Source organism: Schistocerca serialis, chromosome 7 (assembly GCF_023864345.2).
Source record: "Schistocerca serialis cubense isolate TAMUIC-IGC-003099 chromosome 7, iqSchSeri2.2, whole genome shotgun sequence".
Classification (NCBI taxonomy): domain Eukaryota; kingdom Metazoa; phylum Arthropoda; class Insecta; order Orthoptera; family Acrididae; genus Schistocerca; species Schistocerca serialis.
In genome coordinates this window covers 197,848,352-197,861,125 of record NC_064644.1, presented here as the reverse complement: position 1 = coordinate 197,861,125, position 12,774 = coordinate 197,848,352, and the positions used below count along the sequence as shown (strand labels likewise).

At 42.5% G+C, this 12,774-nt stretch overlaps 1 protein-coding gene across 1 annotated transcript in view; it reads right to left on the bottom strand.

Moving 5' to 3' along the window:
* The window catches only part of LOC126412254 (acetylcholinesterase-like), a 111,580-nt gene extending 105,104 nt beyond the window's left edge, over nt 1-6,476 (bottom strand). Inside the window, exon 1 of the mRNA XM_050081757.1 lies at nt 6,156-6,476. Within this exon, the coding sequence (XP_049937714.1) occupies nt 6,156-6,212 (57 nt within the window). The 5' untranslated portion in view covers nt 6,213-6,476. The remainder of the gene's footprint in view (nt 1-6,155) is intronic.
* Between the last annotated feature and the right edge of the window lie 6,298 nt (nt 6,477-12,774).

Below are 12,774 nucleotides of genomic sequence, written 5' to 3'. Positions count from 1 at the left end.
TCTCTAAATTTACTCTATAGGGGTACACTAATTATTTGCATATCCCAGCAAACCCCATTTGACGTTTGTAACATGTCACCTACACGGTGTTGCTATATTCACGGCCAGCAGTGTATCCCCCATTCTATGAGTGACTGAAGTACTCTTTACGCTCATTTGTTTCCCCCCATCTCCGCACTCAGATAAAACAAGAAGGCACTTTCCATATGATATATGTCACCGTGGTTATTGGTTTTAGTCTGTTATACAAGCTCTCACCTTTGGAACCATGTCTCTTAGGCGAGAATCGAGGTTCTATTCTCTGTCTGTCCGTGCTGATGTATGTTGTCCACTTGCGGTAAATCTCGGAATGGTTCGCATAACAAGGCCACCGGCGATGCATTTGTTCATCCTTGTCCAGCTGACCTGAACGTAGGCAAGCCTAAAGCTATGACCTCCTTGTTTCAAACCTTCAATCTTGATTAGTGCAATGTCCCTCTGCCCCACGACACATTCAGTGATTTAACAACGGTACAATGCAACAGGCCTGTCTATTCCTTACGAATGATGTAACATCACACGACTTATCTGTAAGCGACACTCATTTGGACATCTGCCACTTATCAGCCACAGCCTCAACAGGCACTTGTGACACTCTTATCAGCTGCATTTATTGTTGCTTCCCACAGCGTGCAGTGTCAGATAAACCATGTCAATCGAGTAAAGGTACTAGAGAGGTAGTCCTGACGTTGCACTTGGTAATGGAAGTAAAGTGAAGAAAAATCAAGACGTGCTCATACGATTTATCGACCTAGAAAAAACGTTGGACAGCGTAAAACTGTATTAGATGTTCGAATTCTGAGAAAAATAAGAATAAGTTATACGTAAAGTCGAGTAACGTACAGTACGCACAAGAAACAAGAGCAGACAGTAAGAATGGAAGAAAATGAACGAAGTGAACAGATTAAAAATGGTGTACGACAGGGCTGCAGTCTTTCGTCCTTACTGTTCAATCTATGCATAGAGGAAGCAATGACGGAAATAAAAGAAAACTTCAAGAGTGGGATTAAAATTCAGGGTGAAAGCAATTCAATGTTAAGATTCGCTGATGACATTGTTATCCTCAGAGAGGGTGTAGAAGAATTACAGGATCTGCTGAATGGAATTAACAATAAAATGAGCACATAATACGGACTGAGAGTAAGCGGAAGAAAGAGGAAAGTAATCAGCAGTAGCAGAAATGAGAGTAGTAAAGGCATTACAAGCAGACTACCACAAGCGAAGAGGGCATTCCTGGCCAAAACAAGTGTACTAGTATCAAACATAGGCCTTAATGTGAGGAAGAAGTTTCATAAAATTTACGTTTGGTGCGCAGTATTGTACAGGGCGAATATTAATGAAACCTAAAAACTTCAACAACAGATTCCTGACTGGAAATGGAGCAAAAAAATGTACTATGACCTTGTATCCGGAGATGTATCGTTGCCGCGGAAAATGGCTATGACGAATGAAAGTTCCTCTGACCTCGCGCCGTATGTATGTTGCAGGCTGTCTGATTGACGCAGCGTGCTGTAAACAGCAGAATGGTCCGGTATTCATACTTGGAACAAGCCGAGATGGTGTTTGTGTACGTCCAACCACATGGAAACGATCGAGAGGAAGCACGGCTACACCAAAACAAGTACCCTCACAGACACCACCCACATCACACAACACTTCAGGCCCTTTCTGGGCGTTTGTGTGATCATGGGTCCTTTCACACAGACGATCGTGCAGGGAGGCGTCGAACTGTGCGTACACTAGATTTGAAGGACCGGGTTCTGCAGGATACTGACACGAACCCTAGTACAAGCTCCAGGCAAGTGGCCCGCCAACATAGTGAAAGCCAAAGTACGATTATGTATATCCTGCATGACAACCGATACTATCCCTATCACCTAAATCCCATGAACGCCACTTTGAACATCTTTCGTGAGGTGGATGCGATGCAGCTCTGTATCTGTGTTCCGAGACGATTTGTTGTCGTTGCACGCTCACCGTCCATTTCCAGACGCAAGTTCATAGCACCTTTTCTCCTCCATTTCGTTTCAGGAACCCGTCCCTGCAGTTTTTTCGTTTTATTGATGTTTACCCTGTATGGTAGTGAATCAGGGGCAATGGGAAAACCGGAACAGAAGAGAACGTGGTGCTACAGAAGAAAATTGAAAGCTAGGTGGACTGATAAACTAAGGAATGAGGACGCCCTCCGTAAAATGGACGGAGAAAGGAACGTAAGGAAAACACTCACTAGAAGAAGGAACTTTATGATAGGACATGTGTTAAGACGTCAGGGAATAACCTCCATGTACTAGAAGCGGCCGTAAGGGTTAAAAACTATAGGGAAAGACATATAAAAAATTCAACGTGTTCAATTTCGTACTCTCGATTATTTAAGGAATAGGTGTTTACTGGTATATGTATAATGCATAATCACTTCTACAATGACTGTTCTGCCTAATGTTTACCATTAGTAAAGTTAGATATGGTTTCATATTGAAGATCTTCGTTGTAAAAATGATAAGGGATAGTCGATGAGAAACAGAGTTACTGCATGTAAAAAGTGGTAAGTGATGTGCCTTTTCATATTAGTTGATGGTTCCACGATAAATCGAGAGACAGAGGTTCTCTCTCTCTCTCTCTCTCTCTCTCTCTCTCATTTCAGTTTCTCGCTAACTTCAACTTCGTCATGATGTCTGCACATAAACAGAGATAAGTGAACAAAACATGTATCTCGGTAATCGGCGATGTTTGTACCAGAAAAATCCTTCCAGGAAAGATTTGTACGAATCCGAGGATGCTGTGGACAACTAAGGCTCGGGTAAAAATCTGACTGAAAATGCTCTGGAAAAGTTGCTGCTATTCAGATAAATGTGAATATTCATTTAAGAAAGTAAACAAAGTTAAGTTTTGTCCCCACCACAATTTATGTGAATTTAGGTGACAGAATGACGGTAGGAGTGTTAAATGTCACCCTAACATGGTTTATACGCTGTAGTAAGGTTCATGCTAAACTTAATTTTTTGTTGTGCTGAACCATGCTTACTTGTTCACTTTTTGTGATTGTTATACTTCGTAATAGGTGGATATGGACTGGGGGGAAGGAATGAAGGAGGAAGCCGTCTGGAACAATTTTGCACACATCATAATTAAGCATAGCTAACGCTTGATTTAAGAATCATGCAAGAAGGTTGTACACGTGGAAGAGACCTGGAGACACAGGAAGGTTTCAGATTGATTATATAATGGTAAGACAGAGATTTCGGAACAAACTTTTAAATTGTAAGACGTTTCCTGGGGCTGATGTGGACTCTGATCACAATTTATTCGTAGATTAAATCTGAAGAAACTGCAAGAAGATAGAAAGTTAAGGAGATGAGACCTGGATAAACTGAAAGAACCAGAGGTTGCAGAGAATTTGAGAGGGAGTATTATGGATCGATTGACAAGAACATGGAATAGGAATACAGGCGAAGAAGAATGGGCAGCTTTGAGAGATGAAATAGTGAAGGCAGCAGAGGGTCAAGTAGGTGAAAAGACGAGGGCTAGTAGAAATCCTTGGGTAAGACAACAGATATTGAATTTAACTGATGAAAGGAGAAAATATAAAAACACAGTGAATGAAGTAGGCGAAAGGGAATAAAAGCTTCTGATGAACGAGATTGAAAAGAAATGCAAAATGGCTAATCAAGAACGGCTAGAGATCAAGTGTAAGAATTTAGAAGCATACATCACTAGATCAAAGATAGACGCTGCCTACAGAAAAATTAAAGAGAGCTTGGTGAAAAGGGAACCACCTATATGAGTATCAAGAGCTCAGATGGAAAATCAGTCCTAAGCTAAGAAGGGAAAGCGAAAGGTGTAAGGAGTGTATCGACGGTCTATACAAGGGTAATATTACTTGCGGGTAGTATTATGGAAATAGGAGAGGACGTAGATGAAGAGGAGATGGGAGGTATGATACTGCGTGAAGAATTTGACAGAGCACTGAAAGACTTCAGTCGAAACAAGGCCCCGGACGTAGACAACATTCCGTTTGAACTACTGATAGCTTTGGGAGAGCCAGCTATGACAAAACTCTTCCGTCTGGTGAGCAAGATGTATGAGACTGGCAAAATATCCCCAGACGTCAAGAACAATATAATAATTCCAATTACACAGAAAGCAGGTGCTGACAGGTGTGAAAATTACCGAACTATCACCTTAAGAAGTCACGGTTGCAAATTACTAAAATGAATTCTTTACAGAAGAATAGAAAAACTGGTAGAAACTGATCTTGGGGAAGATCAGTTTGGATTGCGGAGAAATATAGGAACACGTTAGGCAATACTGACCCTAGGACTCCTCGTAGAAGATAGGTTAAGGAAAGGCAAATCTGCTTTAACAGCCTTTGTAGACACAGCGAAAGCTTTTGATAACGTTGACTGAAATACTCTCTTTCAAATTCTAAAGGTGTCAGGGGTAAAATACAGGTAGCGAGAAGCTATCTACAATTTGTACAGAAACCAGGCGATAGTTATACGAGGGACTTGAATGGAAAGCAGTGAGTGGTTGAGGAGAGAGTGTCCCGATGTTATTCAGTTTGTGCATTGAACAAGCAGTAAAGGAAACCAAAGAAAAATTAGAAGTAGGAATCAAAAACTAGGGAGTAGAAAAAAAAACTTTGTGGTTTGCCGATGACATTTTAATTCTCTCACATACAACAAAGGACTTCGAAGAGCAATTGAACGGAATGGAGAGTGTCCTGGAAGGACGACATAACATGAACATCAACGAAAGCAAAACTGTGATAATGGAAAGCAGTCGAATTAAAATGATGTTATGTTGAGGGAATTAGATAAGGGAATGAGACACTTAAGGCAGCAGATGAGTTTTGCCATTTCGGTAGCAACATAACTGACGATGGTCGAAGCAGAGAGGATACAAAATACTGACTGGCAATGGCAAGGAAAGCATTTCTGAAGAAGAGAAATTTGTTGACATCGAATATGGATTTAAGTGTCAGGAAGTCTTTCCTGAAAGTATTTGTATGGAGTGTAGCCATACATGGAAGAGAAACATGGACGATAAATATTTTAGAGAAGAGAATAGAAGCTTTCGAAATCTGGTGCTACAGAAGAATGCTGAAGATTAGATGGGTAGATCACGTAACTAGGAGACACTGAATAGATTTGGGGTGAAAAGAAATTTGTGGCATAACCTGACTCGAAGAAGAGATAGGTTGGTAGGACGCATCCCAAGACGTCAAGGGTTTACCAGTTCAGTACTAGAGTGAAGCAGGGGAGAAGGGGGGGGGGGGGGGTAAAAGTCGTAGAGGGAGACCAGGAGATAATTACAGCAAGCAGTTTCAGACTCAGACGGATGTAGGTTACATTAGTTACTCGGAGGTGAAGCTTGCACAGTATAGAGCAGCAATGAAAGAGCCGCTTCAAAGCAGTCTGCATACTGAAGACCACAACAGCAACAACATATTTCATTAATGCACAAATTGTTTAGGCCCATCTTATAGTATCAAAAACTGAAACATTCCGGACCTTTTACACCCGTAATTTTGGGAAGTTTCGCAGCAATGTTTCGCTAATTCGCACAGCAAGTAAGTCAACGCTAACCCATGCCAAGTGCACCCAGTTTTCAAGCAAACAATGTTAAGTTCCCAATGAAGAATTTTTAATAATAAAATTTAGTACGAAATTCAGCATTTGAAAAATTCGGCGTTACTGTAGATGTTGTATTTAAAACAATGTCATAATCGATAAGAAAATCACATTGCACGTAATCGAAATGTGTTATTTATGATATTTTGCTGAAACTTAACTGTGCAGTTTATCAAAATAACCAACTCGACCCTTACCATTGTTTACAGCCGATGTTTTGAATTAGTGTCTTTGGAATTTCAGATATCAACATAATTACTGTTTAAACTTTTGCGATGGATTGTATCTGACGTTTGACGTACAACAATTTAGAAGTGGACTTTGCCATACATGTACTAAACTTAGGGAAGAATGGTCATTGTTGGAATCGTGATGCTAAGATTTTGTTACCTGATGATGGTCTAGTTGATCGAAACTGTGTAGCACAATAAAGAGATGCACTGAGCATGTGTTTTTGTGTTACGTAGAAACAACGTTTTTACTCACATGGGAAGAGGTGTAAAAGCTGATGATGATAAAGACGATAGTCGCGAGGAGCTTCATGTTGATCTCTGTACGGGAGAGGTGAGATCTGTCAGCTGGACGGACGCGCACTGATGTCCACGCGTGCCGGTCGGCTATTGTTATAGCCGCGCGTACGCCGGCTCTTTATCTCCCGCTTCCAAATCTGGCGGCCACGCTCGAGCTATCATATGGAGTGACGCCGGCCGGCCCGTGCAGCTCGGTGAGCCAGTTTCACAAGAGCGGAGGCGCGCGGCTGCTCCGCCTGCATCCGTCCCGCGACCCGCACTACGCGACACCGGCCCGTCCGCCGGAAACCCCCTGGCCGCGCCTCGCGGCAGCCTTGCGCAAACCTTGGCACCTTAACCTTAACAGCGGTGAGCGGGAACAGTATCCGCGCTGGCTGTAGGCGCGCTTCGTGCTGGCGTGGCGGAATAAATTAACGTAATCACCCACTCAGTGTTGTGAACCGGTCCGAGGACTTTTAGGTCGTTTGTTTGTGGATTTCGCGGTGGAACTTTTCACCACCAGCTAGTCTCAGATAACGCCATCACGCCAGTAGCACTTCACTGACTGATACACTACCGGCCATTAAAATTGCTACACCAACAAGAAAAATCAGATGAAAAACGGGTATTCATTGGACAAATATATTATGCTAGAACTGACATGTGATTACATTTTCACGCAATTTCGGTGCATAGATCCTGAGAAATCAGTACCCAGAACAACCACCTCTGGCCGTAATAATAGCCTTGATACGCGTGGGCATTGAGTCAAACAGAGCTTGGATGGTGTGTACAGGTACAGCTGCCCTTGCAGCTTCGACACCATACAACAGTTCATCAAGAGTAGTGACTGGCGTATTGTGACGAGCCAGTTGCCGACCACCATTGACCAGACGTTTTCAATTGGTGATAGATCTGGGGAATCTGCTGGCCAGGGCAGCAGTCGAACATTTTCTGTATCCAGAAAGGCCCGTACAGGACCTGCAACATGCGGTCGTGCATTATCCTGCTGAAATGTAGGGTTTTGCAGGGATCGAATGAAGGGTAGAGCCACGGGTCGTAAAACATCTGAAATGTAACGTCCACTGTTCAAAGTGCCATCAATGCGAACAAGAGGTGATCGAGACGTGTAACCAATGGCATCCCACACCACCACGCCGGGTGATACGCCAGTATGGCGATGACGAATACACGCTTCCAGTGTGCGTTCACCGCGATGTCACCAAACACGGATGGGACCATCATGATGCTGAAAACAGAACCTGGATTCATCCGAAAAACTAACGTGCGCCCAGGTTCGTCGTTGAGTACACCATCGCAGGCGCTCCTGTCTGTGATGCAGCTTCAACGGTAACCGCAGCCATGGTCTCCGAGCTGATAGTCCATGCTGTGCAAACGTCGTCGAACTGTTCGTGCAAATGGTTGTTGTCTTGAAAACGTCCCCATCTGTTGGCTCAGGATCGAGACGTGGCTGCACGATCTGTTACAGCCATGCGGATAAGATGCCTGTCATCTCGACTGCTAGTGATACGAGGCCGTTGGGATCCAGCACGGCGTTCCGTATTACCTTCCTGAACCCACCGATTCCATATTCTGTTAACAGTCATTGGATCTCGACCAACGCGAGCAGTAATGTCGCGATACGATAAACCGCAATCGCGATATGCTACAATCCTACTTTCATCAAAGTCGGAAACGTGATGGTACGCATTTCTCCTCCTTACACGAGGCATCAGAACAGCGTTTCAGCAGGCAACGCCGGTCAACTGCTGTTTGTGTATGAAGAATCGGTTGAAAACTTACCTCATGTCAGCACGTTGTAGGTTCGCCACCGACGCCAACCTTGTGTGAATGCTGTGAAAAACTAATCATTTGCATATCACAGTATCTTCTTCCTGTCGGTTTAATTTCGCGTCTGTAGCACGACATCTTCGTGGTGGAGCAATTTTAATGGCCAGTAGTGTACATTCACATACCGTGCTGGAGCATAAGTTTTTAGAGTGTTTCCGTAAGTTTAATAAATACAACAGATGCTGCAGTCATTAATAATATATTCCCCTTCAGTATTTACAACGCTCTGCCAACGCTGGGGATAACTTTGCGAGTCCGCGACCGTAGAAATCGTGTGGTTTCGAGGCGAAGAACTCGTCGAGCCAGGCTCTGAGTGTATTGTCCAGCCGGAAAAGAAGTCCCTAGAGGGCTGTTCGATAGGGCAATTGTTTCTGTCTGCCTTTGCTGCTGTAAACCCTTTATTAAACTCAAAAGAAGAATATTTCGGAAACGCTCCAATTTCTCCACTTGGCACTCCATTTTCTAGGGTCCACAGCTCCACTCACTACCTTCAAATGACAAAATGACAACATGTAAACTCAAATAGCAACAGTGAAATACAAATAAAAAATTGCAATTAGTAAATAAACCCATAGCAACCAGCATATCAACAAGCAAAACAAAAACGCTTCTAACTTATACACCAACCTAATACATAGCCTTTGCCCAATACTGATAATATTATTCTGCTACTGAATGAATTAAGGCCCCGTCGACGATGAGGTCTTAAGAGACGAATCAGAAGCTTGTATGAGGGAAGGACGAGGAACGTAATCGGCCATGTTATTTTCATAGAAACAAACCGGGATTTGATGAAACCATGGAACATTTAACTCTTGGAGCCTGACTGGGATTTGAACCGCCGTTATCCTGCATGCGAGTGCAGTGATTTACCATTAGGTCAGCTCCTTAGGTTTATAACCTCGAATTCCATCTTCTTTCCAGCTCTATAATACTGCTGTTATCATCCTGTGAAATACTATGTAGTGTCTTTATTCTTGTCGTGATCATCAGTCCGAATCTCCGTCTCTACTGACATCGATATCTATGGGACATTAAAAAGCAGTCTTTCTTCCTTTCGTCCCACAGTTCAAAGACTGGTTTCGTCCAGCTCTCGATACTAGTCTACCGCATGCAAGCCTCTTCACCTGTGCATAACTACCGCAGCTACATCTGTTTCAACCTGCTTACTGTGCCAAGCCTGGGTCCACTACAACTCTTATAACCCCCCCCCCCTTTTTCCCTACACACACACACACACACACACACACACACACACACACACACACACATACGAAGGTATCCCTCAAAATGTATTCGAAATGAGAATGCTCTTGCATTGTGCCACGGAAAACTAATTTTTCGTGAGGTGGGATACATCACAAAGCTCTTAGCAGGAATAGAAAACTGTCACGTGAGAAACGATATTTAGGTCATGTTTAAGTAAAACTCTCCACTGGACCAGGATCTGCTCTTTTACCTAAAGACTGTGTTTCACGGCTAAGTTAGGTGCAGATGTCTTCGCGGGAGAACAGGTACGATTGGTGACGGCCGACCGTGATAATATGTAACACAATGCGACGAATAACATGCAATGGACAGCAAGAATAATCGGACTTCGTATTTGAAGACATTTTTACTGCAGGTTTCACTTCAAAATGCGTAGATATGCATAAAATATCGCGATGACGGCGCGTGATCGACGCATCACCAGACTAATTGGTTCCCAATGTAATTAAGCTGCTAAAACATGAAACAGATCTTTACAAATGTTTAGTAATGATTAAGGTACTTTCACACTGAGACAACAACATTTTCAGACTTAAATATGATCATTATTATTCTAAAGAACGTAGAGTGACAACGGAAAAAGTGGGCGCAGGGAAGTACATCACGTGGGCTCGTTTCTTTTATAATAAATTAGGATCGAAATTTTTCAGTCGATTTTACGATACATAGGCCAAAGATACACATTTTTTTCAATCATAGTGGGTCATTCACTGACAAGATTAATTTATTACAACACGCATTTGCTTCCATTATCAAATTTACAATTCGTTGATGCCTCAGAGAGTGTCCTGTCAACCGAATTCTTCTTTTACTCAAGTTGTACTATAAATTCCGTTTTCCCTCAATTCGATTCAATACCTTATCATTTCTTACCCGATCTACCGATCTCATCTCTAGCATTCTTCTATAGCACCAAATTTCAAAAGCTATTTTCTTTTTCTCTAGATTGCCTATCGACCATGTTTTACTTCCGCACTATCCTACACTCCGAATACCTTCGCAACAGTCTTCCAAACACTTAAATTTTATTAAACATTAGTAAATTACTCCCTTTCAGCAACCCTTTTCTTTATACAGCCGCTCTTTATTTTATATGCTAACTATTTCGGCCATAGTCACTTATTTGTTCCCCAATTAGCAAAACTTATCTACCACTTTTGATGTCTCATTTCGTAATCTAATTCTCTTAGCAGCGCCCTATTTAATTCGACTACGTTCAATTACCTTTGTTTTACTTTTATTCATGGTCATCTTGGTCTTTTTTAGATACTATCCATTCCGTTCAACTGCTCTTATTAGTCTATAACCATTTCTGAGAGAATTACAATGTCGTCGGCCACCCGTTAAGTTTTTATTTCTTTTCCGTGAATTTTTATTCATTTCGAAATTTCTCGTTGGTTTCCCGCACAGGATGCTCAGTGTACAAACTGAATAACATATGTGATATGCAACAGTCCTGTCTCATTCCCTTCTCAACTATCGTCTGCTTTTCATGTCCTTCGACTCTTATTACTGTAGTCTGGTTTCAGTATAAGTTGCAAGTCACTTGCAGCGTCACGATGAGACACCTCGTAGCAGTAATAGCGCAAGCTAAATTGCCGCCTCACGTGCTCCGTAAAGTTTCCTCCTGCACGGGAAACCTCTTCTACTAAAAACACTCTCTCTGAATTTCAAGCATTCTCTCTACACTCAGCTAACACAAGAACTAGACAGTAACACAACTAACAGCTGCAACGCACACTACCACTGCAGATCCACGGAGCACGTGCAGGCGAGGCGTGGATGTGCTGCCACCCTGCTGCCTTCAGATTTTTCAAGTCCACATTGTCAAATGCTTTTTATAAATCTACAAATGCTACAAACCTAGGTTTTCCTTTCTTCAACCTTTGTTCTAAGATAACTCGTACAGTCAGTATTGCTTCACGTGTTCCTGTATTTCCCCGGAATTCAAGCCAATATTCCCCATAGTCGTCCTCTACCACTTTTTCAACTCTTCTGTAAATAATTCGTGTCAATATTTTGCAACAACGACGAATTAAACTCATGTTTTGGTAGTATTCGTGACTGTCAGCATTTGTCTTGTCTTGAAGTGAAATTATTACAATCTTCTTGAAGTCTGCTGTCTCATATATCTTGCGTGTCAGGTGAGACTGTTTTGTCCTTACATAGGATATTCGAACTGATTGAAATTGAGGGTCATGTGAGACTTCTCGCAGCCAGCTATTAAGGTTGAAAAACTGTACTAGCAATATGAGATAAAACAGTAACAAAAAATTGCTCACAGTTCGATTCATCATTACCAGTAACGGTAGTCAGAGGCATCATTGGACCGAGCGAGGTGGCGCAGTGGTTAGCACACTGGACGCGCATTCGGGAGGACGACGGTTCAATCCCGCGTCCGGCCATCCTGATTTAGGTTTTTCGTGATTTCCCTAAATCGCTTCAGGCAAATGCCGGGATGGTTCCTTAGAAAGGGCACGGCCGATTTCCTTCCCCATCCTTCCCTAATCCGAGCTTGTGCTCCGTCTCTAATGACCTCGTTGTCGACGGGGCGTTAAACAGTAATCTCCTCCTAGTCAGAGGCATCATTGGTTAATCGTATCCTGTGGTAAGGTGTTCAGGAATAAAAGCACTGCTAGGCACCACAGTCAAACTCGAAGCGGTGTTGTTGACCTTTAACGTGTTACCACCAGGGAAGTGATTACATCATAAATGAATCCAAAATATCCAAGATTGCCGTTATTTCACAGAAGCTCGAAATTTATCAAGGATTTCAGTGCGTGATGCTCTTAATACTTTCCAATATGAAACTCTGTCTCGAAATCTGACAGAAATTCCGAGGAAATTCCCGTCATATGTAAAGTACACCAGTAGCAAAACACGCAATAGCTTCACTACACGATAGCAGCGGTAATGGTACCAATTATAGTGGAGTTACTAAACACGGGTTTCCGGAATACTTAAGTGAGAAGATGCAGTAAATATTCGAGAACTCGAATCAAGTGCGGCGGTCAGCTTCAGCTGCTAAAAAGCAGATATTCTCGGTGTTGCGAAGCAAATTAAATCAATAAACGCAAATCTTCCGGTGCAGACTGTATAGCAGTTAGGTTACTTCCGGTGTATGGCTGTAAAATAGCTCCATATTTAACAAATATATACAACCACTCGCTCGACGAAAGATGCTTACCTAAGGGCTGGAAAGTTGTGCAGGTGACACAAGTATACAAGAAAGGAGAAGGAATCAACCCGCTGAATTATAGACCCACATCACTGGCATCAATTTGCGGTAAGATCTTGGAACATACAATGTGTTCTAATATTATCAAATACCTCGACGAAAACACGCACTGATTCAAAAAATCTTGTGAAACACAACTGGCGCTTTATTTACATGAAATAGTGACTGCTATTGACGTAGGATCTCAAATTGATTTCCAGAAAATTTTGACATCCTTCTAATCAGATTGCGTATCTGT